Source organism: Myodes glareolus, chromosome 17, assembly GCF_982192425.1.
Source record: "Myodes glareolus chromosome 17, mMyoGla1.1, whole genome shotgun sequence".
In the NCBI taxonomy this organism is placed as follows: Eukaryota; Metazoa; Chordata; class Mammalia; order Rodentia; family Cricetidae; genus Myodes; species Myodes glareolus.
Window position 1 is genome coordinate 15,824,953 of NC_142042.1, and position 26,129 is coordinate 15,851,081.

Here is a 26,129-nt window from a genome sequence, read left to right on the forward strand (position 1 = left end):
CCTTCCCTGTTTCAGCCACATGTCTTCTGGTCCCTAATTCAAAATGAGTTTAGTGGTGGCCGTTAGAGACTGGCTGCCTTGATAATATCACCAAAGGTTCATCTGCTGCTGTGCCCCAGTCATAGCAATTTTAAAGAAAACGAATTATCCCTCAAAACTGATATCTCAGTCCTGCCCAGGCTGGTGGCCCCATGTTCCAGGGCAGAACTCCCCAGACCTAGCAAGAGCACGAGCCCCTTCGTACCTGCTTTTGCTGCTCAGTGTGAGTGGTAGGGCTCTGCCTTTTGTTGTTGCTATCCTCCTGCAATCTTGTGAGGCTTTCTGGGTTTTCCCAAGTGAGCAAATGTTGAAAAGCACTGTAACTTTGCAGTGGGTGAAGTTCTGGGAAACAGAAACCATTTGACCATGGAAATGAATCAACCACGGTGTGAAAAGTTCAGAGAACTGAGTTTGGAGGAGGGAATGCAGGGCTTCTCAACCAGAACCTTCAATAATTGGTCCAAAGAGATCTTGAAACCCCTTTGTTATTTAAAACCGCACCACAAGGTGGAGCCCAAGTCTAACACACCTGATGGTCAAGAACCAGAGCAGAGGCTGGATAGCCCAGAGACCCAGTATAAAACCAAACAGTACTGGGAATAATAATAATAATAATAATAATAATAATAATAATAATAATAATAATAATAATAATGATAAAAAAGCAACCAACCAAGCAAACAAACAGATAAACAAAACACCAAAAAGCATGCCCAAAAGCATTTCTTTGTGATGTGGAGTAATTTTCAGTTTGTGGACTTTTTGGAAAAGCATAGATGAAGAACAAGGATATATATAATCTTTATAGTGTAATTTCTGCAAAGTTCAGACTAGCATTCTTTCAGAGGTGAAGGAGTGAGGGGACACCATGTCTTACAGCCTCCTAGCACTCAGTCTCCGGTTCTTAGACTCAGTGGAGTCAGGTGGCGGAGCCATTTTTCACACAGGTGTCCCTGTTCAATGCTGATGTCTTTTCATGGATCACACATGTTGGTGTCTTAACCGATATTGCCCCATGAGTTCATAGAAATAAAGGTAGAGGAAGACTTTATCAGCCATCAGGTTATGACATCTAAGGAGTCTTGAGGAAAACACTCTTGACTCCCAGGCCTTGTTATGAACCACCAAACTATGCCGTTTTGTGTTTACTGAGTGAATAGCTAGGAAAGCCTCATTGGCAGATTAATTTCTGTTTGCTTCTTATATTTCCTGTTTGAAGCAACCATTTCTGACTACAAACATGAAGAGGTAGGGTGCTGTCTTTGTAAGAGTGTTCAGCTGGGCTTCTTTTTAGGATCTTCAGTTTACTAATGATGCATCCTTTCAGGCTGACCCATGTCCCTAATTGTGCTATGTCAGTCATCAGTTAGAGCACAAATGAGCAAATGTACTTAGGTGCTTTTCGATCTCGGCTTCGTCACTCTGTCACTGAAAGGAATAAGCATTAGCTCTCAAGGGTCTTGATATATCAGTATATATATGACACTATATATAATCAAAAAGCTAATTTTAATATGTTGTTCAACCTTCTTTGATTTTGCTCTGTAGCATGATAATAAAGCTTTATAACCGTTTCCCATGGACATGCTGTTACAAAAAGAGGGGCCTTACCAAAACGTCAATCCATCACTCCCACCCAGCAGAAAGAAGGCAGAATTGAGACCCTATTCAATTCAATAAGCATTGAAGGGGATAGTGGAGCGACACAAAGATCAATTCTGCTTCAGCTTCCCCTTTATCAGCTGTAATGGGTAGTGCAATCAGAGGTTTGTTGCCCAGTCTTCCTCCCTCTGGTCTTCTCTCTTTGCCTGTAATTTCTTTTACTAACTTTTGCACAGGAGACAAGAGTTGAAGCATGTTTCCAGAGAAGAAAATGGATGCTTCAGCCTGCTCTAGTCAAAGAAAAGGCTAGAACTGACAGACAGAAACTCTGTCAAGCAGGAAATGAATGGGATCATCCACCCATCATTCAGTACAAAACTCTTGATACTCAATATTTTGTAAAAGATTAAAAGTAGACTCCAGCTGAACTCGGGCCACGAGCCCCTCCTTCTAACCCCCTCACTTCTGTACATCTGTCCAAAAATGTCTCTTTTTGTCATTGACTTCTGGAAGCTCTTTTACTTCCCTCCCAGTGTATGATCAGCTCACACAAACCACACAGAAAACAGAGATTCAGGTTGCGTGTGAAACATTTAAAACCAAACCACGAAATCAACAGTATCTTCAAAATCCTTGGAGTTCCAGAGAGAAGTTCTCAGAACTGAAATGGGTTACAACAGAGATGGGGACACCAAAAACCAGAGGAGTGTTAGTTTGAGGCCAGCTTGAACACCTGGACAGGAAGGCATAAAGATTACAGGTACATGGGAGGGCAAGCATCCCCTCATCCCAAAGGAACTCCTGTAACCAGCTAAAAAGTTGGAATTCCAGCCCAGGTGTCCTGCGTTGTAAAGGCTGACAGAATTGTGTGTGCAGACATTTCATGTGACCCAGGCTTAAGACCTGAGTACATATGATCTTGATCAGGACTTCACTGCTTTCCTCAGACATAGCCTAAGTTTACAGTGAAGGTTTCCTACCTTCCTATAGCCCTTCCTATAGCCCTGTGGACCAGATGTGCATTTTCTTGACTGTAATCTTGTGAGGTGTCCTCAGGAACCATTCTGTAAAGGCAGTAACTTCAAAACCCAGCAAAGTCTATTTGGGATTACTGTCTGTTATACGACAGGCGCGCTCCACCTTTATAGGAGCTGCTCGGTATATCTTCTATATGCATTTTTGTCTGCACTTTGGAGAACAATAAATATAGCTTGAAGGTGTTAGTTTTTTTTTTTTTAAAGATTTTGTTTAATTTGCTCATGGGTGTGTGTCTATCAACCACCTGTGTCCAGGTGCCTGCAGAAGTCGGAAGAGGATGTGGAATCCCTGGAGCTGGAGTTACAAACATTTGAGAGCTGCTCTGCACAGTTACTGAGGTACAAACTCTGGTCCTTGTAAGAGCAGAAAGCCGCGTATTGGTCACCAAGCCATCCCTCAGGCCCCTCATGTGTTCTTAACATTTTATCAGACCACGGTGTCCAGACAGCTGATCCATCTGGGATTTCAGCAAGCGGTAAACTGGCCATTGTTCAGTTGGGTTTTGCAGAGGTTCAGATTGGGTTTCTGAATGACTATATTTTACTAACAGGATCAGAAACTTTCTCCCCTTGTAAGGCTGTCCCTCCCTGCTCTCTGAATTTGAAATTTGCATAGTCTCCAAACAATGGGTAAGGAAAGCCTCAGGCTTTCTCCAGTCCTTTTGTTAGGAAAGATCTCCTGGTGTACTTTGGACAAACTGGACTCATTTTTATTTCCGGCAGAAGTGATAGCAGACAGTCTAGGATTCTCGGAAACAGCCCAGATGTCAGGAAACCAGATGCTTTCTTTCTTGAATGGGTTGGGATTTGGTTTGTGCAATTTTTTGTACGTCAGGCTGCTGGAAGTTTTCTTCAAGTCCAGGATATGAATATTGTATATGGGATACTCTGATGCCAGCCGCCATTTACATACCGAACTCTGTAGCCTGCCTCACCTCACAGCAGTGGGGATCACAGAGTTCCTGCACTGCAGAGGCAGGACCTTCAAGTTAGGAAAACACCTGAAACAATCAGGGAGCCAGTGGTCACATTGGTGGAGCAGCAGGTGGCAATTGAAATGCAAGGTGTCAATCTACCAGGAGGAAGCTCTCTGATGAGTGAATCTCCTTTAAGCAAAGCTACAAGACTGCAGACTCTGGAATGTCTTTTGTTTCTTCTGTGCCTTTACATGTTTGCTGCTACAAATCTTTCTCTGGTGTCTGGCAAGGTATGAGTGGATGTGTGGAGATCCCCACTGCCTGCAGTGTAGTGTGTTTATCACATGAACACACCCTGATCTACTGGACACTTTTATCTGTGGATTGTCAAGAATGTGATTCCTCCCTAAACTGTACTGTCTAATTGACATAGTAATGATCGCCTACACAGGGTTTGATGAATAAAAATAAATACAAGGATATGTTTTAGATATAAGGCGGATGAATTCCACCTAGACTGATTTAGATCAGAGCTCAGATTGATGATTAAGGAAAACCTTTGTATTCAGGAGTCAGTCTTACTCCGACTTTCTTAATGCTGAAAAGATGCAGCCATAGCAACAGCGATCACAGAGTTCCTGCAGAGCAGAGGCAGGGTCATGTGAAGACTCCTTAGAACCCGGCATTGACCTAACAAAGTTTACTGCAGTGTAAAATGGAATCTTCAGAGGGTGGAAGAATAGAGGAATGCATGAGCCCTAGGCGCTAGATAACTGAACAGCCCACAATTGTCAAGGAGAGCATTGGAAACTTAACAATGACAAATTTATTTTAATGTATTTTTTTATGTGAAATAAATGGATACAGATTATTAAGGCATGGTGTTGCAATTTTCTTACTCTTAATTATTTCCTGATACATTTTTTATTATTTTAATAAACTCTGGTATCAGTTACATACAATTTTTGAGAGTCTCACTATGAGTAGCTGCAAACTGGTAAGACCTGTTCCTTCGCATCTTAAGTACTGTGACCTGAAGTGTGTGACATCACACCAGCTCCTGCACATGCCTTAGAGAACTCAGGATGTCTTTTCAGAGCTCTGCTTTGACCCATGTGATTGGCATAATTCTCTGAGTCAAAATTAGGATCATTTTGTCAAGTTTCAGAAGAATTATACTTCTATTTAACATAGTGGGTAAATACACACATTGATTTATAAAGATTACTTTTACCTAAGTCCTCTCATTTTGAAGCCTGAATTCAGTTATTCCACTTATTTGAAATCATTTTAAATCTCACATTATTATTATTTGGTACTTTTCTTTGTTTCTATTCTAAAAGGTTTCTAAAAAGTTGCCTTTGCTGTGTATTTTGTTGCAGCAACCAGGAAAGTAGCAAATTCAGCAAATTTCAGTGCTGTGTGCCTCCTTTTAGAAATGAGTTGATTTATCTGTGTTGCCAATGTTATTTACAAGGAGTTGTTAGAATTCTTATTTTAAAATGTTTCTTGTTGATCACAAATGGTTGTTATAATTTTCATTGCATATACTTGTCATACATGTTGCTATATTATAGGAGGATATTTTATACAGGTGTATCTTGTGTGTTAACATACCCCCTTGCCCCTACTCTTCTCTTCATGCCTGCTTTTCCCATTAGTCCTCTTTGTTTCTCTAGACAGTTACATTTTAAACTATTTTGTCATATTATACAAACATAATTTCATATATCGATATGCAGTCTATGAGTTCTATATTAAAGAAAACAAACTTTGTTTTCTGAGATTGATTTAACTTGCTTAATATGATTATCTCTGGTCACATTCACTTCTAGCAAACATCACAAATATGTTCTTTTCACCTAATTACTTTCCACCTAATTTTTTGAAACAGGATCTCTCAGAGAACCCAGTCTATCTGTTGGCTAGACTGGCTGGCTAATAGGCCCCAGGGATTGTCCTGTCTACCTCTGCCCCAACCTCAGCGCTAGACTTACAAGCGCACACCACCATGTCACCACATCTGATTTGGTATGTGGGTGCTGGCATCTGAATGTAGGTCCCCATGCTTGCACTGCTCTCAATCCCATTAAAAGATGCTAACTATACCTTGCATTTTTGGCAGTTGGGACACAGTTTGTCTACACTCCATAGTACTAAGAACTGCTCAATAGATGAAAAATAATTTTTGTTCTGCTTGGGAAAAATCAACAGGATTTCAAGTGCTAATAATAGGAAATAGCAGTGTAAGTTTATGGTTACAGATAAACTGCTGAAAGATTAAGTGATTTTGAAATAATGTAGAGCTTTTCATTGTCTCCAGTAAGGAATGAGACTGGCCTATTCAGACCTATCACCTCCCTAGGCAACTTGGAGCAAAGGCTCAGTGTCCATTTGCCTCCTGGAGATTATCTGGCAAACAAACTTTCTTCTGGGCAGTGCTGTTAGTACCTCCCTTATGGTAGAGATCTCAATGGCATCCTTGGTGCAAAATCTTATATGAGGATGAACATGATTTCAATGATTACACTGAACATCTTTGCAGATTTTTATTTCTTTGATGCAGGACCCAATTATTATCAACGGGAGCAACTCCTGTTCCCAGTTCTGCAGCCTAGTCATCTCTGCTTTGAATGTTAGGAAATCCTTACTCTTTAGGCCTTTAGATTATGATGCACTTGATTGAAGTTGACTTTGTATGGTGAGACTTTTTCTCCATCTGAAAACTTTGGCACTGCTGCTGGAAGGTTTCCTTTTGGAGTCGATCCTGTTCCTAAAAAGTGACAAGTGGAGACAATGAGCCATCGCAGCGAGTTCATCCCCATGTTCTATGCAGGTTTCATAGTAATAAATTTTCATTATTTAACCCCTTAACATTTTCTTCACCCTGGATTTTTATTATGCTCCTTTAACTTGTTTTTAGTCATGAGTAAACTTTAATATTCAAAATTTTCTTGTTTTGATTTTCTATTCCCCTCCCCAAAGCTATTGTTTTCTTTGGGCAGCTACTGTCACTTCTTCTGGGCTTCCTTCAGCTGAGAACAGTTCCATGGATAAACCTAAATTACCAGTATTGGTTTTTGTTTCACACTGGTTGCCTATGGCTCCTGTAGGGAATCTTAATCTTGTGTTTGACTTCAAATTTTAACATTGTAGACTTTAGTACATCAACCTCTTCATATCTCATATAAATATGTAGCACAGGAATGAATTCTGAAAATCTGACTAATGCTCTGAATCATCGACTAAGGAATTTAGTCTAGAGGCTGGGGGATGACTGTCAGTAACATGCCTGCTGCACAAGAATAAGACCCGAGCTGGAATCCTGAGCACCCACGTTAAAGCTAGACACAACACTGTTTTGTAATAACAGGCAGGGAAGTCAGATATAGACAGAGCCTGGAAACTCATTTGCCAGTCAGGTGACCCCCATCAGTGAGCTTGAGTTACAGAGAGAGACCCCTGTCTCCAAAAATATGGAGGAGAGTGAGGGAGGAAGGATGAAAGGAGATCTCTGGCCTTCACATCAATGCACACACATGAAGAAACACACACACACACACACACACACACACACACACATTCACACAGACACAGAAAAAGAGAAAGGAGATACAATGAAAACAAAAGAGAAAGAGAGAGAGAGAGAGAGAGAGAGAGAGAGAGCGAGAGAGAGAGAGAGAGAATAAATTTAGTGTAAGCTTCCACAACTTGGTAACAGGGTGACAGATGATGGGTATAAAAATCAGAGTTCCAGACTGAAGATAATGAAATTCCTCATCTAACTCCCAACTGAACATACTTTAGGAGCAGAGTAGGAAAACGGATGAACAGACAGGCTGACACGTAGGCATAAACTCTCTTAGATATAAACACATACCAGATAAGATGGAAAAAACCTGTCATATTTATCTTATAAATAGTGTTTGTTTGTTTGTTTGTTTATTTGTCTATCTATTTATTTATATCTGAGACAGGGTCTATTGCCCTGGTTGGTTCTGAATATCCTATATAGCTGCGGATGACTTTGATCTTTTGACTCTCCTGCCTCTGCTACCCAAAGTACTAAGATTGTATATTTTTTTAATCTTATGTGAATCTGTGTTTCTTCCATGTAATAGGGACATAGTTTTTGGTTCATAGAGTATTAAGAAAGAAATAAAGATAAAACATAAAGAGAATAGCTGTCATAAATAAACAGATATATTACTAAAGGAATTAGTGTGACTCCATTACACATTACTAACTTAATCACCAGACAAGGACAATTGACTCTCAAGTAGGTGTTTAGGAATAAAGATCATAAGGGAACAGGCTTTGTTAGACTTTAGGCTTCATTATATTTCACGATGAATAGAAATGGAGAGAACAGGAGGCTGGATAGATGGCTTAGCAATAAAAAGGCCTATAAACCGAAACTCAGTTGTAAGTCTCCAAATTAGGCAGTTCTGACCACCTATAACTGCAGCTCCTGGGGAGCAGACCCCCTTTCAGCCTCTATAGATACTACATGCACACATGCAAATAAACATACATACAACACACACACAGAGAAACACACAGAGAGATACACAAACACACATACACACTTAAGTTTTTTTTTTTTTAATGAAGAGAACATAGAGGTGGTGCAATTAAAATACCTGAAGTTTGTGCTCAATGGCCCGCCGGTGCTCCTCCCTCATCTGGGCCTGTTCCTTCTCCATCTTCTCAGTCAGCTGGTGTATGTGTTCCTGGTAGATCTTCTCTTTCTCTCTCATCAACTGGTCGTTCTTCTGTTGCATTTCCTCCCGGATTTTTGAGGCGGTCTCTGCAGCTTCAGCTTTCATACGCTCCACTGCAAGGAAAAGCAGGAAGGACGGTGAAAATGCACCACTTGTGGCTCTCTTCTCCTCACCTGCTTCCTTGTTACTGCTGACGTCAGAGCACTACCATGCCTGGTGCAAGTCCCTAAGATACAGCTTTGTCCTTTTAGCTCAGCTTTAAGGTCCCAGGTTTACAAGTTATTTAAACATTCCACAGCTTTGCAGGGCATGTAGCCCCTTAATTTGTGCCTCACCTTCAATCTCCTTTTCCTTTTCTGTCAGAGCCTGGTCTGTCTGTAGAATTGCCTCAATCACATCTTCCTTGGACTGCAAAAACTTCTGCAGAGCATCTTCAGCCTCCAGATTCAGAGAACATGAAGTTACCATCAGGAATCACTGCAAAGTTGTGCCTTCCTCCATACCCACTTTCCACTAGTGATGCCTCTTGGTTCTAAGATTCCCAGTTATAGAAACAGGTAAACAATCCAGGCTGGACTCCACTAAAGAATATCATTTATTGTAGGATTGTTTTAAAAAACAAAGATTGTCTTTTCAGATTGAGGGCTCGAACTTTAGAGTTAATGGTACCATGGTCATAGATGGGGAAAGTGTGCTGTCGCCCTTGTGGAGAACAAAAAGATCTGAGGGAATGAGACAAGAACAGAAGCAGAGGAGTGATGGACAGACAGACAAAGGACATTATTATCTGACACAGTTGTTGTTTAAAGCCAGTGTGAAGTCCAAACTGATGAATTACAAGTTTTGTTTAAGGGGCCATCACTGGACCCTTTGCAACACAAAGAGTCCAGCTGAAACACAGGGCGACAGTCACACTGGTGGTTAATGTGATTGTCTGGTGTGAACTCAAGTGTTGAGTGAGTGCACTGTCTCTGATGAGTAAGCAGAACACATCCAGTGTGAGAACCTTCACATATGTGATGTTGAAGGAGCAAATGTCTGAAATACAAATAGTAAGATCCTCTCACAGTGATGCTTGGGTGTCACACTGCAGTCTGAACCATGTCAACAACTTCCCAGAACACACACATAACCTCGGTTACCTGCACCCCCTTTCCGGGTGTGTTATAGTACTTTTTCTTCAACTCCTGTAACTTCTGGTTAAAAAGAAAAAAGCCCCTTGGTTTGCAATAAACGCCCTGCTTCACATCCTCTTCTAGTGGACTGAAAATATCCTGAAGCAGAGCTGAGCACCGGTCTGAGGACGCCTGTACATTCTTCGCAAGAAATTCCTCTTGTTTTCTTTCTATCTTGGTCTTTAATGTAAAAATGATAAAAAAAAAGAAAAAAAGAAAGAAAGAAAAACCTGGAGTTTAGGATTTCTGGGTTCATATCTCAAAAGAAAAACAAATTCAGGAAAAAAAAACAATTAGAAGAAAACTTCTAAACACTGATGATAAGAACCCCCTTCCTCTGATCCAGCTTTTTACTGACACCATCTTTGCTCTTTGGCCGTGGATTTCAATGCAGAGATTCACACCTTTAGAGGCAAACTACTTTTTCCAGACTGGGTGACAGATGGAACATAGAATAAACATTGTTCAACGTTAATTTGCTTCAGCTAACATTTTCTTTGCTATTGTCCTGAATCAGTCTGCTGACACTGGGCAGACACTCTAATTACTTTTCTGAACTTAATTCAGTGAGGGGTATTGTTACAAACTTATTCATGAAAGGAGAAATATTTTAAAATTTTGAGTCTGTGGTAACCCATTTATATTATTTATTCTATTTATTAATAGGTAGCAGTTAGTACTTCACAATCTAGTAACATTTGCTCTCTTCAGAAACCCATTTCATTTCTTCATAGAATTTTGATTTCCAATTCTATATCCAGGCAAACCTGAGAGAATTATTACCTCTAATTCTGTTAGGAACACTTGGTTAACATCTTTGAAGGAATTTTCCATGAAGATCTTGATGGCTTCTTTCTCACTGGCCCTGTGAAGGTCCAGCAGCTCCTGGAGGTTTTTCGTGGGCAGCTGCAACTTCTGGCTCATTTGCTGGTCATAGTGGGCAATGGCCTTTTGCACTGCAGCTGCATTCTCTGTCTGGGACAAAGTCAGGACAGCATTCTCCATGCAGGGCAGACCCCCACCGCTGATAGCATTCACATAGGTCATCACCAAACTCTTTAGTCCTACAACCAGAAAACAGGTGACACTATTTGCTATAGAATGATGAAGGGGAACACTATTCTGTGGAATTTTGGATATGTCAGTTATTGGTGCCTGAAAGCATCAGTGTCCTTAGCATTATTTGGAAGAATGACAGACAAAAGCATCTCAGCCTCCACTTCACCTTGATGGGATTAGACATTACTCTGTGCAAAGATCCTTTCATGAGGTCTGAGACCCCAAAGGCTAAGAATGTTAGATGGAGATTCCAAGAGACTGTGTCTGTGCAATGCTTGTGCCTATTTTTAAACAAACACTGCCATGAGAACAGGCTCCACACCTCTTTTATATTTGTCTATGTCACCGGTTCTGTCCATAGTAAACATTTCATTCCAATTCAGGAGCAAAATGTACTCTTCCAGTCAAAAATTCTCCCTCAGGTTGATTAGAAACAAATAGAATTGCCTAAGGGAATTTTGTGTATGTGCTGATGTGCCATTGACTAGCTCCATGCAGATGTTATTGAACTTATGTATTAAGAGCCACATCTGTTTAATTCATATCACATAGGTGGACACAGAACCAGGTTTCTGGGTAATTTAAAAAGGCTTTTTTTTTTGTTTTGTTTTACCCTCGTTTCTTTTTATTCAACAAGAAAATGTGATACTGAAATTCTGTTATACATGCTGGTACCATCTACAGCTTCACACTACAGTGGTGATAAGGCTACATTTCTTTAAGACTGAAGTAGGTCATAGCTATTTTATGGTACTGTGGCCTAGACAGTGAGCAGAAGGACTGGGAAGAGACTCACGTGGCCCATTGACTTTGAGTCCTCCTGAAAGCATTTTAACCTTGGAAGAGCTGAACACATAGGAGCAGAACTCTGCCACTTGTTCCACGAAGTCGGGGTCCAGGTCTTCATCCTCCAATGCTTCCAGCTGGCCAAGCTTTTTCCCTTGTACTGGCCGCTCAAAGACAAAGCATTTCTTCTTTGGGAAGAATTTACGGATACAGAGCCGTGGCAGATTTAACTCTTTTTCTTTTTCTTTTTGGCTGGTACCTAGATAGAGCAGAAAACAGGATTTTCAAACAGGACCTGGAAGGTGAGTATATGTTTTAAAATTCAGTCATGTGAGCTTTTGACATTCTGGACCACTGGAAGCCAAGGCAGGAGAATTACAAGTTGAGGCCAGCATAGGTTACATAGTGAGACCCTGAAAATGCAAAACAAAAGGAACAAATGAGGGTTGTCTATTTTAAGCATTTTCAGTCATCTAAAATGCTTTATAAAAATCTGGACTGTGTGCATACACAACATGTAATCCCTCGAGCACAGTGTCATTTCATTTCCAAAGGTGCCTGGCAGCTGAACAGTTGTGTGTGGGATACAATTTCCCAAAGTTTGGGCTTGATTACTGGTAACATTTTAATCTACATTTCTCAAATATATAGTCATTGTGTACCATATTTTGTGTTTCATCTTAAAACAAGTCCAGAGCAGGGAGGTCAAATCAATCACTATAAAGGGAAAGAGAAAGACAAACTTATTTCTAGGACAAATGAGAAAATTATAGATAGAAAAATCTGAATTTTCAGGGTTTTGAAATCCTCATTTACCAGTTGTTAGTCTCTTACCCTGTATAAGCTTTAGGGAATTCTCCAGGTATTCATCTGGGGAGATGGATTCCCCATTTACTTTCAGCTCGAGAGAGAAGTCTCTCAGAGTCCACACAAAGTCTGGAAAGAAGCTCACAAATTCATCTGAGTCCTCCAATTCATCCTGGTCAGACGAGGATCTTGTTCTGATTCTGTCTGTCAGCTCTGTCACATAGCTGAACAGATAATTAAGGAAAGCCCGGAAACAACCAGAGCACCAACCGCAGCTCCAGGGTGACCATCCTGCATTAGTTACACATCTTCCTGGAACCTAGGCAAAACCCTCATTTGCTTTGTTCCTAACATTGGTGTGAACACGGTAGCTACATACATATGAGTTATTTTTATCTTTTATGTTGCATTAAGCAAGATCTAGAGTCACAGAGTTGGTGTATGAAGGTAGGGCTGCACCACAAAAAGGATACTGCAGCTGGTCCAGGGCCTGCTGGTTGATGGTTCCCATGCTGTTGTACACAAAGATGCTGCTTAGAAGTACAGCGAGGGCAAAGATCCAGCAGTCATTCTGGTTGTCACCCTGGAAGTAAGAATACATGTGGTTCAGGAGTATGTTTTGCTCTTATGTGACTTTCAGATCAGCAGTGATTAAATATACAGACTTCATGAGTGGACACACTTATCTGAAAAAGTAAGGGAAGCCTTTGTGACCTTTACAAGGTACAAAACAAAACAAAAACAGCAATGAACCTACAGATGCCGTCCACTGCACTCACAGGTGAATGTTCTTTGGTTTGGGGTTTGATTTGCGATGATTCTCAGTAGTACTGCTTAGTCTGTTGCTAGTGTCTCAACACTGCAGGCTGCCACACTGCTGTTCTGTGAGCCAGTCTTGTGACAAGTTCCCTCTTCTTTGTTGACTAAACATGACGACATGTCACGTAAGTAAAAATGAAAAGGATGCAGTGGTGAAGTTTAAACTCTGAGTGAAAAACTAGATTTCCAGTGAGAAGACTTTGTGGGAAAAAATGCTTTCAGTGAAGTTACAGCTGAGTTCAATGCTCAGAACCTGCATGGTGGAAAAGAGAACTGACCCCACCTGTTGTGCAGCAGTGCACACACTCACACACTCACACACACACACACACACGCACACACACACACACACACATACACACACCACACTGAGTGTAAAAGCTTTAAAATGGCATAGAGAACAGGGTAACATGTCGTAATATTCAGAGATGAGGGAATGAATTGCACACTGTGCCCTCAGTCCTTACCTTCTCAACATCTCCCAGGCCCTCTGTGTCAAGCAGAACTAGGGTGCATCCTGGTTTCTGGGGGTGTGGGACACACCACATCCAGATCCCCTTGGTGTGAGATTGCACTGTGGAGCCCAGAGAAAAACCTAAAAAGCAGAGAGGAAAGAGGGATTAGACATGTGGAAACAAGTAATTCGAGAAAGTGATAATAAAATTAGCATAACTAAAAAGATGGCTCAGTGGTAAAGTGTGCCTGCTGCTCTTGTAATGGACCAGAGTCCAGTTCTCAGCTCACAACTGCCTATATACTCCAGAGTCATGGAACCCTATGTCCCATTTTAATATCTGTGAATGCCAGACATGCATGTGGTACACAGGCAAAATACTCATACATGCAAAATTAAAATAAACAAATCTCTTTTGAAAAATCAGCACAATCAAGTCAGGAGAATTAACTGAAACCAAAGTTTGTGCTGATCTCACAAACAGAGATATAACAAAAATTAGGTTTTTAGATATGTGGAATGCTACATACAGTTACATGACCTCCATGCTTGCACCGTGGTGCCATAGCAGGGTCAGTCTCTCATGTGGAGTTCCCGAGCTTGCTGTGTGTGAGGCCGTGGGGGTAAAGCTGAAGTAACAATGGAGATCCCAGGAAGTTAGAGATGCCAGGGTTGTGGGATATCCACTGAGGAAACCTGGATTCGGTGAGTGGACCTGGCCCTAGAGAGAGCCCTTGTGTCCCACAAGCAGGAAGAACCTTGAATCAGGGTTGGCAAGCTGCTGCTGTCTAGGGTTGGCCACCACATGCCCTATATACTGCACGTGAAACTATAGGGTTAGGTGTTTTTCCTACGGGCGTTTAGTTTTTCTATGGCATTTCCTTTCCTTCCTGTCCTCCTGAACACCGGAAATAGGAATGTTCATTCCATGCCATTGCATATTACAGGTAAGTAGCTTAAAATTTATTTTGCAAAGGCTCACAGATGCATGGTTATAAACTGTTAAAACTTTAAGATTATAGGGAAGTTCGAAGTTATATCAAATGCATTTTGGAGTGAGGAGCAGAATGCTATGATTTATATGTCCGTCACAGGCTCATGTACTTGAAAACTTGGTCTCCAGTTATTGATACTGTATTGAGAGATACGGAAGCTTTAGGAATTGGACATGGCTGATATGAACCAGGCCTTTGAAGTTTGTAATACAGCCCTTGCTGTCGCACTCTGTTCCCTGCTTCCTGCTCAGCTATAATATAAACAAGCCACAAGCTCCTACCACTACACATGGAGACACAAAGTGCTGTCTTCCCTACCATAGTGAACTGTGAGGCAAAGTAAACCCTCTATCTTTATACTGCTGCTGTCAGTCATTTGATCAGTGATAAATCTAATACGGCTTAGAAAACCTGAAAGCCTGGACTCTGACAGGTGTCTCTACAGCCATATTCTTGTCAGCATCATTCAGAGCACTCAGCTGTCCTGTTGAGTGGATAAGGCAGTGTTAGATATGCACTATCATTGAACCTCAAAAAGGAAAACAAATCGACACATGTCCTCACAGTGACAAACCTTGAAGCATCTTACTTAGTGAAAGGACCAGTCACACACACACACACACACACACACACACACACACACACACACATACACAGAGAGAGAGAGAGAGAGAGAGAGAGAGAGAGAGAGAGGAAGAGAGAGAGAGAGAAATATGGAGAGAGAGAGAGAGACAACATATTATCCCAGAGTTCACTTATGTAACATTCCTAGGACAGCTTAGTCATAAATACAGCATGTGTAATAATAATGGTATAAGTTGAACAATGAGCTACTTCTAGAGATGGATGGAGGAGATAGATAGTTGCATAAATTTGTTTAATGCCACAGAACTAGATACTTAAAAGAAAATCATAAAGACAAACCTGCTGTGGGATTTCCCTCTGTAGGCTATGAATATTTGATTAGCATTTCTTAATAAAGAAGATCCTTTGACATATAGCAGAACAGAATATGGTAAAGTGGAAAAATTCAAGCAGAGATATAGGAGGAAAAATGGCAGAAACAGACAAATGCCATGTAGCTACCAAAGGAGAAAGATGAGAAAGATGCCAAAATCTTACTGGTAATCCACAGCTCTGTGGCAATACACAGATTAACAAGAATGGGTTAATTTAAGGTATAATGGCTTAGGAATACTCCTCAACCGTTGACCAAATAGTGTTGTAATTAATTTATCTTCTATCATAAGTTCAGGGTCATCCAGGACTACATAGTGAGCTAAAGGCCTGCTTGGACTATATAGCATGACCTTGTCTTAAAAATCAAAAACAAACTGACTAAGCAACAAGAACAAAAAGGATTCCAACATCCAATCTGTGACAAGAAGATTAAATTCTTCACACTTTCATGCACAAAGCAGACAATGGGAGTGGACTCAGGGGACCCAGCTCAGCTGTGTTGGAGGCACTCACCTGTGTTCTTCCCAGTCAGCCTGTTCATCAAGTAGGATTTGCCTGTGCGGTAGAGGCCCACAATGGCCACCACCACCACTGGCTTCTTGATAGCAGACAGGATCCTCAGAGCCCCCTGGTTGGCTATCAGTTGTCCTTTCACATTATCAATGAGGCACAAAGGGCCTGGCATGTGGTCCTCTGAGGCCATTATTCAGGCCTATACCCTGCCAAGAGAGGAGAGATGATATTAACTAGAATCTTATTCTTTCACTCAGTAGGTGGAGTTATGAAACTGTCAAAAAACACAACAGGGTTGACATCAGAGACATAGGTGAAGGAGAGTATGTACAGTTTTAGAATCTTTTATTTATAACATGACAGCAATGACATTCTGTCATTGTTCTGTTTAATTAACAGATAATAAACATATGTTCTGTTTAATTTTGCATTGAAAATTTCCTTATTCAAGATTTTGTACTAGACATCACATGGAAAATAAAATCAGGGTTAGAGAAATTATTTTATATTGCAGTTTATATAATAAGTCAAATATTCATTTATTCATTAGTTTACCATTGTAATGAATAAAGACCCGTGGAGTTTCTGCTTTGTTGTTTGATGCATACCCTTACAATAATTTCTAGATACTATAAAATATATTCATTCCATGTATCTGAGTAGTTATATCATGCAGACTTTCTAGAGTTTATAAAATGTATTCACTATATCTATCCTAGTAGATATTCTTATCCTTTGGCCATAGGTCTCTAGCCACAGAATTAATCACATTGCCATTCCAATAAGAGAACCATCACAAAATATATTGAAATATTTCGCATAATGTGGCAGTGACTCTTCCAAAGAAATGGTTGTGCAAAAGCAGGTCCTTGAAATTTAAGCTTCATTAGCTATCAGTGAGCAATGAATGAAAACTGGGTGTGGTCTCACAGCAAATGAGATGAAATTCAACAATGCAAATACTGGATGTTGCAGAAAGCAACAGTGATGTAAATAGCAGGAAATCAGGAAGCTGGAGGTTCAAAGAAATTGTTTCCTATCATTCTTTGTGTTTTCTGTTTCACTTTCATTTGACAGAGAAAGCAGAAATGCAAAGAGGAGGAAGAGAAGTCTTGGGAATAAGAGACTAGAAACTAACCAAGCAGAACAAAGCTGTCAGGAAGAACGTGATGAGTGAGAATGGTGCCTGAGCTGGGGTTCTGGTCTCCAGAAGGCAGGGACAATTGCCTGAGGGCCTGGAGTTGGGGACAAGGTGAGCAGACATTGTTCTCAGTCCTGTGTGCCCAGGGATCTTCTAAGAAAGTCCTTCACTACAATCTAGGGGTGGATTCTGCAGGGGAGGGTAACAAAGGAAGTGTCCATGAGGATGAAGAAAGAGCCAATCTTCCTCTTACCAAAGGAGGAAAATCACTTGACAGCCAAGGTCAGATGTGTGATGGCCACCACCCCTCTTCATCTCTCACTCTGGCTTTCAGCTGTGACCTGAGATTCCCAGAAAACAGCCACAGCTGTGTCAATGAACCTACAAGACTGACTGATTAGAATTGTTGTGATTGTGGAGAGCTGATGGTTTTAAGGCTGGAGCCAGATTTTCCTGGGTGATCTTTAGCTTCCACCGTGGCCATTTACTGACCATCACTTAACCTCCCTGGAACTTTCAATTAAAATCCTTTTTGGAATGCACACAGAGACCTCTAGGCTCACCACCCCAAAGGCTAAGAATATAATCAGATAACATCAGAAGGCCTGTAACAAGCTCCCCTATTTTGCCATAATCTGTCTTCCCACATTGTCACCAATGTACTTTCAAAGGATCTTGATCTGTGGCTTTATTCTGTTGCTCCAGAAACTTCAAAAGCCTTTCCAAGTTGGAACATGGTGTGGAAAGCTGAACTTGTACTCCTGGGCCATTGACCATAGTCATCTCTAGAACAGACCCCATCTCTTACTCCCTTTGTGTTCTTACATCAACAAAGGTGGTGACTATTCACCCTGAGTCTCATTCTGTTTGCCCTCATGAAAATCAGCCACAGGCAGCCCTTTCAGGAACAGCTCTGCCCCATCACTAACTGTAGGTACCAAGGCCTTTTTTCCTTCTGGTGATTCGCAGGGCCGTGTGACCTCCGGCTCCCTGGAGATTCTGCACTAGCACTGGCTTGAGGGGATAGCTTAGCAAGAACCTGGCTCTCTTTGTTATGGTGATTCCACCTGTATTCAAGGTTCTAGCAGTGGGCCCACACGCCTGGCCTCCCCCAGCTGATTCTGCCTGAGGCGCTGGGACCTTTATTCTCCTTCCTGCTTCTGTTGCCCTTTTTGATCCTGCTTGCCCACTTCTATAAATACCCGACTTGAGTTTAATAAAGTTGCCATTTACTCTTGGTAAATGAGCAAGGTCCTTTTTTTGTGTGTGTCTGCTTTAAACCCTCAGGACAATCGTCCATTCTCGTGGGCCCGAGTTCGGGAAGGCGCGCACCTGGATCGGGTGTGGGTATCCACAGAAAAGTGCGGGGTCTTACAGATGGCGACTCTGGGTGGGCTTTGAAGAAGAATTGAAGGACCACATCCTGCCGTCAGTGGATCCACCACGAGAACCCCAAAAAGAGGTGAGGGCCCCCCCACGATCCGGAATCTGGCCAGTTTTGTAATGTGCAATTGTGCACGTGTCATAAGGGGGTGAATAGCTTGATTTTTAGGAAAATGGGTGCTGAAATGTCCACTCCAGAGTTAGAAGGGCAGTTAGCAGATCAGCTACTGCAGCTCGTGGAAAAGCTAGGCACCAGGATCAAAGGTTACACAGCACAAGGGACCATCAAGGTAATTTCAGAGCTCAGTCCTTTGTTCTCTCTGACTGGGAACCTTAATATCGAGGACTGGGAACAAGTTAGGGCTGATCTACGTGTTGCACAGAGAGAATGGGGAACTAAAGCCGTCCCCCTAGTGATCTATTCGCTATGGCGTCTTATCAGAGATGCCCTCCTTAGTGAAGATGTTTTAGTGAAGGAACAGTTAGAGGTTTTGAACAAAACCCTTGAGGAAATTCAGAAAGTAGAATCTGTTAGCTCTATCAGGAGTTTTGATGATCAAGAAGTCAAAAGCATTGATAATTTAGATGAAGAAGAGGAAATATTAGAAGGCGAAATCGCACTTCTAACCAAACAGCTAGAGAAGGAGGAAGGCGGGGCCACTAGCAGAGATGCCCCCATTAGGCCTCCTCCGCAAAGAGCATTTTCTGCTACCCCAAACCATTGTGCTACAGCTTTCGCCCCTGTTAATCTGGAGGCGGGAACTCGGGGGTTTTCAAACAGGCCTGATAATCTCGGTAGAGATAGGGCAATTCGTTCCGCTGAAGGAACTCTTGGACAGCAAGTACTTAACTTTAGACAGCCTGACCCTCTGACTTTTAAGATTGTCAAGCAATTGAAGGATGCAGTCGTTGCTTATGGTGTTCACGCTTCCTTCACTGTGACATTGCTGGAGTCCTTTGTTAAGCTCAACCTTACGCCCAGCGACTGGATACAACTTTGCAAGGCCTGTCTCTCTGGGGGTGAATTTTTACTGTGGAGAGGTGTCTTGCGAAGGATTTGCAAGGAAACCGCTTGGCTTAATGCCACCGCCAGTTTCTCCCAGCATGACCTTGATGTGTTACTTGGAGGGGGTCAATATTCTGATCTCAAAGTGCAAACCACTTATGATCCCGCAGTTTGCGCTCTAGTAGCTGCCGCGGCGGTAAAGGCATGAAAATCTCTACCAGTAGAAGGAACAGGAGAACTACTCTCAAAAATTGTACAGGGACCTACAGAGTCTTATTCTGCATTTATAAACCGCCTCTTAGAGTTGGGCAGCCGTACTCTTGGGGATATTAATTCTTACTTGCCAGCAGTAAAGCTATTAGCCTATGAAAATGCTAACAGGTCTTGCCAGGAAGTTTTGCGCCTGCATAGAAACAAGGACCTGGATGATTTTATTCATCTGTGCAGAGGCGTAGTTCCTTCTACTATGGTGGGACAGGTGGTCACTTCTGCCCCTAGGGAGGTTGCAGCCAAAACTGGATCAAAAAATTGCTTTCAGTGTGGGAAGCCCGGGCATATTAGAAAAGACTGCCCAGCTATTAAAGCAGTGGTTGATCCTTCCAGGAGTAGCCCTGGTGTCTGCCCCAGATGCCAGAAAGGAACACACTGGACAAGCAACTGCTGGTCTAAAACTGACAGTCAGGGCATTCCCCTACCTGTGTCAAAAAACGGGAGAAGGGGCCGGCCTCGGGCCCCGAAAACGCAAGCGTACGGGGCAATGAGCGAGCCAAATGCTCAGATCAGATTCGTCCCTCAAAGAAGTGCCTCACTGTCTGCGAACTTGCCCGAAGCACCCCAGGAGGTGCAGGATTAGCTCTCTGCGCCTCTGCCTGGGCAGTGTTAACACCGCAGATGGGGGCACAAGCATTAGGGACTGAGGTGTTTGGACCCATTCCAGAGAACTCTGTAGGGTTAGTGCTGGGCCGAAGCAGTTCTGTGCTTAAAGGAATTAAAGTTTTGCCAGGTATTATAGACAGTAGTCATTCGGGAGAGATTAAAGTTATGGTGGAAGCCACCATGATGGTCCTTGTCATCCCCCGCAGGGAGAGGATATACCAACTGGTTCTCCTGCGCAGTTTTCACTCTGCTAATCCTTTAAATAAACAAGTACGAGGAGGAGGCAAAAGGCTTGACTCCGGTAAATCCCCTGGGACGTTCTGGGTTGCTAGCCTAAAGGACCGCCCTGCTCTCACTTTAACCATCTGTGGGAAGAAATTCACGGGTCTCCCTGACACCGGGGCTGACTCGTCCGTGGTTGCTAAGAAACATTGGCCCGCTACCTGGCCCCTTCAGCTGGCCTGCACTGCGTTACAGGGGGTCGGTGTAGCCAGCTCCCCGGAGCGCAGCACGCAATACCTTGATTGGGAGGACGAAGAGGGCCACGCTGGCGTTTTTAAACCTTATGTTCTAGAACACCTTCCTCTTAACCTGTGGGGAAGAGATGTGTTAAAGGCTATGGGAGCGGTGCTGACCACGGAACCCGTGCGGCGCATGCTAGCTAATCAGGGCTTTGTCCCCGGCCAAGGTCTGGGAAAAAATCTCCAGGGAGACGTTCAGGCCTTAGTCGACAAGAACTTGATCTAGCAATTGCCTGGACAACGTGCAGGGCTAGGAAATTTTTCTAGGGGCCATTGCAGAGCAGCCAGATTATAAACCTATTAAATGGAAAACTGAAAAACCTGTGTGGATTGAGCAATGGCCCCTTAGTAAGGAGAAGCTACTGGCTGCTCAGACATTGGTCCAGGAACAGCTGGAGGTGGGGCGTATAGTGCCCTCCACCTCCCCCTGGAATACACCTATTTTTGTGGTTAAAAAGAAATCAGGTAAATGGAGATTGTTGCAGGATCTCAGAGCCGTAATGATTGCATGGAAATAATGGGTAGCACCCAACCAGGTTTGCCACAACCGGTGGGTATCCCTGCAGGATACCATCTGTTAGTTATTGACCTGAAGGATTTTTTTTCACCATTCCCCTGCATCCTAAAGACTCTGATAAATTTGCTTTCAGTGTGCCTTCCACAAATCTCATAGAGCCTTTCAAACGCTACCAGTGGAAAACCTTGCCACAAGGAATGTCATGCAGTCCAGCCATCTGTCAGGTGTTTGTGGCAAGGGTTATTGCCCCAATCAGACAGAAATATCCTCAATTGTATATGATCTACTACATTGATGACATACTTCTCACTGGACAGGAACCAAAAGTAGTTCTTGGGGCCTTTGCTGACCTGCAGGAGTGTCTAGCACATGCTGGGTTGGTGATTGCTGCTGATAAGGTACAACAGCAGTTCCCATATCAATATTTGGGGCATCAGCTGTTGCAAACAGGAGTAAAACCTCAAAAGGTCACTCTCCGCCTAGACAAGTTACAAACTTTAAATGATTTTCAAAAGCTGCTTGGGGACCTCAATTGGATCCAGCCTCGTTTGAGTATCCCTACTGGAACCCTAAAGCCGCTTTTTGACATCCTGCAGGGAAACTCAGACCCAACTTCCCCTCGAGAGTTAACTCCCCAGGCAAGACAGTGTATTTCACTGATTGAAGAAAGGCTTGCCTCTGCTCATGTCCAGTACATAGATTATAATCAACCTCTGTTCTTAATAATTTTTCCTTCCCAGCATAGCCCTACTGGAGTTTTTTGGCAAACAGGGCCAATCCTATGGGTGCATGAACACGTGTCACCGGTAAAAATTGTTATATCTTATCCATCAGCTGTGCTGCGCATTATTCAGAAAGGATATAAACTGTGTTTGCAAACCTTTGGTATGTTTCCTGGTAAAGTTATTACACCGTATAATCAGTCAGAAATAACTTGACTGCAGAATTTTGCTGAGGATTGGACCTTATTTCTATGCACCAATCCCTGTAAGTTTGATAATCATTACCCTTCTAATAAGCTAGTCACCTTTTTCAAGAACCATCCGGTGTGTTTCCCTAAAGTTATTCCCTTAAAGCCTTTGGCTGGGGCTAGGAATGTATTTACTGACAGCTCCTCCACTGGAAGAGCTGTGGTGTTCTCCCCACCTGATGTTTGTACCCGAGCCGTTGATACTAACTCTGCTCAGATAACTGAATTAACCGCAGTACAACTGGCCCTGGGAAAATATGCTGACATTCCATTTAACCTCTATACTGACAGTCAGTATATTAGCAAAATTCTTGCACCTTTAGAAACTGCAGCTTATATTGCTTCTGTGTCTCGAGTCCAGATTCAGCTTCAGGCATTGCTTTGTGCCAGGTCTGTTCCCATATACATGGGACATTTGAGGGCACATAGCGATCTTCCTGGCCCCCTGAGTGAAGGCAATGCCTTGGCTGATGAACTCACTCGCCAGGTTTATACAGTTAGTCAAGAATCTTATGAAGCTGCTAAGAAAGCTCATAATCGCTTTCATCTCAATGCTGGGTCTTTGAGATTTCATTATAAAATATCTCGGGAGCAAGCCACTGATATTGTTAAGAAGTGCCCTTTATGTGTAGAACTTTTAACTGCTCCCCATTTGGGAATTAATCCACGTGGGCTGGCTCCCAACCATTTATGGCAGATGGATGTTACCCACGTTCCTTCTTTTGGATGTTTGCAGTATGTTCACGTAACTGTGGACACGTATTCACACCTTATCTTTGCCTCAGCTCATATAGGAGAAAAATTACGGGATGTTAAAAGCCACTGCCTGCAGGCTTTTGCCTACATGGGGGTCCCTAAATCTCTCAAAATGGACAACAGACCAGCCTATACCAGTGCTGGTTTTGCTAAGTTCTGCCAGGAGCTTCATATTTCTCACAAAACCGGTATACCCCATAACCCCCAGGGGCAGGCAGTTGTAGAGAGGACCCACCACACTCTTAAGGCTTATCTGCACAAAACTAAAAGGGGGGATTACAGTTCTACCCCCAGAGAGCATCTATCGTTCATTTTATACATTTTAAACTTTCTGACTGTGGATGCTGGCTCCCGTATGGCCGCCGAGAATCACTGGCAGCCTAGCTCCCCAGGGAAGCCCTTAGTGAAGTGGAAAAATCTGGCAAATGGCACTTGGTGTGGTCCAGACCGGGTCTTAATTTGGGGGCAGAGGAGCGGTTTGTGTATTTCCACAGGATGCAGAGCTCCCGATCTGGGTCCCTGAACGTCTGGGGCGGACCGTGGATTCCTCTGTTCAGAAACCTGAGGACGAGGCGAGATCAAGAGATCCCACGGACACAGCGGCGGAAGCGGCGGCGGAGTTGACAGATTCCTGAGAGATGATCCAGCGCCTGATTTTACCCCTTTCCCAGCTTTCTGTCTTGCTCTGCCTGATCTGTCAGTTTCAGCCAAGGCTGCTTGACCCCCTGAGGGGAAAACAGCTACTTCCCCTGCCTTGTTTGCAGTGTTGGATGCTCAAGGCTAAAACCTTGCCAGATAGACAGAATTACCATAACAAGTAATTTAAATTCACAATTGGACGCTGTAGTTAATCTTTACAACTGGGTGTGGATTTTGACCTCTGCTGGTCGCAGGTTAAGATTTTGCTGCTTTTTCTCGGACCCCGGAATACAAAATTGCTAATTGGCTCTAATTTAGTTTGACTAGTCATACCAGGGGTCCCATTTGCCGGTGCTGTAGCCCTACTCAAGGGCTCTATTCTGAGCCAACGTTTCAGATATTGTGCAAGCACTGTCTCTTCCAGGAATGCTTATGTGTACGTACACTGGAGCATCTTCACCTGGCCAATGGCTTCAGGTCCGCCACGGCCTGGCTCTAGTAGGCATCCGCCTTGGAGTATCTTTCAGCATAAAACCGGCTGAACGTGTTGGAGGATGGCATTAACCAGAGACAGGTCTAGATCACTGGGCAGGCTTTTCCGATCTAAGACAGGGAGCGTCTGGACCTGAGGCGTCATCCTGACGACGGATCCGGATTTGTCCTGACTGTTTCCCGGTGGCGCCTAAGGCAGGTTTTGTCATCATATTTTATATATATTTAAAGGGAGACTTGTAGGTACCAAGGCCTTTTTCCCTTCTCCTGGCGATTCGCAGGGCCATTTGACCTCTGGCTCCCTGGAGATTCTGCACTAGCACTGGCTTGAGGGGATAGCTTAGCAAGAACCTGGCTCTCTTTGTTATGGTGATTCCACCTGTATTCAAGGTTCTAGCAGTGGGCCCACACGCCTGGCCTCCCCCAGCTGATTCTGCCTGAGGTGCCGGGGCCTTTATTCTCCTTCCTGCTTCTGTTGGGAGGAGGCCTTGCCCTTTTTGATCCCGCTCGCCCACTTCTATAAATACCCGACTTGAATTTAATTAAGTTGCCATTTACTCTTGGTAAATGAGCAAGGTCCTTTTTTTGTGTGTGTCTGCTTTAAACCCTCAGGACAGTAGTCGTCCATTCTCGTGGGCCTGAGTTTGGGAAGGCGCGCGCCTGGATCGGGTGTGGGTATCCACAGAAAAGTGCGGGGTCTTACAACTGACCATAGGTATTTAACTGTGTCCCTGTCAGCAGAGACAGGTGAACACCGAGAAAGATTGTCCCAGTGCATACCCTTCCCTGTTTCAGCCACATGTCTTCTGGTCCCTAATTCAAAATGAGTTTAGTGGTGGCCGTTAGAGACTGGCTGCATTGATAATATCACCCAAGATTCATCTGCTGCTGTGCCCCAGTCATAGCAATTTTAAAGAAAACGAATTATCCCTCAAAAATGATATCTCATTCCTGCCCAGGCTGGTGGCCCCATGTTCCAGGGCAGAACTCGCCAGACCTAGCAAGAGCACGAGCCGCTTCTTACCTGCTTTTGCTGCTCAGTGTGAGTGGTAGGGCTCTGCCTTTTGTTGTTGCTATCCTCCTGCAATCTTGTGAGGCTTTCTGGGTTTTTCCAAGTGAGCAAATGTTGGAAAGCACTGCAACTTTGCAGTGGGTGAAGTTCTGGGAAACAGAAACCATTTGACCATGGAAATGAATCAACCACGGTGTCAAAAGTTCAGAGAACTGTGTTTGGAGGACGAATGCAGGGTTTCCCAACCAGCACCTTCAATAATTGGTCCAAAGAGATCACACCCCTTTGTTATTTAAAACCACACCACAAGGTGGAGCCCAAGTCTAACACATTCAAATGTCCAAGAACCAGAGCAGAGATCCAGTATAAAACCAAACAGTACTGGGAATAATAATAATAATAATAATAATAATAATAATAATAATCATAATCATAATCATAATCATAATAATAATAATAAAAATAAAAGCAACCAACCAAGCAAACAAACACATAAACAAAACACCCAAAAGCATGCCCAAAAGCATTTCTTTGTGATGTGGGGTAATTTTCAGTTAGTGGACTTTTTGGAAAAGCATAAATGAAGAACAAGGATATATATATAATCTTTACAGTCTAATTTCTGAAACGTACAGACTAGCATTCTTTTAGAAGTGAAGGAGTGAGGGGACACCATGTCTTACAGCCTCCTAGCACTCAGTCTCCGGTTCTTAGACTCAGTGCAGTCAGGTGGCGGAGCCATTTTTCACACAGGTGTCCCTGTTCAATGCTGATGTCTTTTCCTGGATCACACATGTTGGTGTCTTAACTGATATTCCCATGAGTTCATAGAAATAAAAGTAGAGGAAGACTTTATCAGCCATCAGGTTATGACATCTAAGGAGTCTTGAGGAAAAGACTCTTGACTCCCAGGCCTTGTTATGAACTAC

At 43.0% G+C, this 26,129-nt stretch overlaps 1 protein-coding gene across 1 annotated transcript; it reads right to left on the minus strand.

Annotated features, from left to right (window-relative positions):
- Positions 1 to 6,131: 6,131 nt before the first annotated feature.
- Positions 6,132 to 25,400, minus strand: LOC146891174 (guanylate-binding protein 1-like). The gene is made up of 11 exons (XM_085677617.2): positions 25,213 to 25,400; positions 15,888 to 16,093; positions 13,433 to 13,560; positions 12,620 to 12,729; positions 12,174 to 12,370; positions 11,350 to 11,598; positions 10,278 to 10,558; positions 9,462 to 9,674; positions 8,655 to 8,757; positions 8,239 to 8,432; positions 6,132 to 6,368 (listed from the first exon to the last, which is right to left on the minus strand). Exons 2-11 carry the CDS (start codon positions 16,075 to 16,077, stop codon positions 6,258 to 6,260), a joined length of 1,776 nt encoding a protein of 591 aa, XP_085533743.2. The 5' UTR covers positions 16,078 to 16,093; positions 25,213 to 25,400; the 3' UTR covers positions 6,132 to 6,257.
- Positions 25,401 to 26,129: the final 729 nt, after the last annotated feature.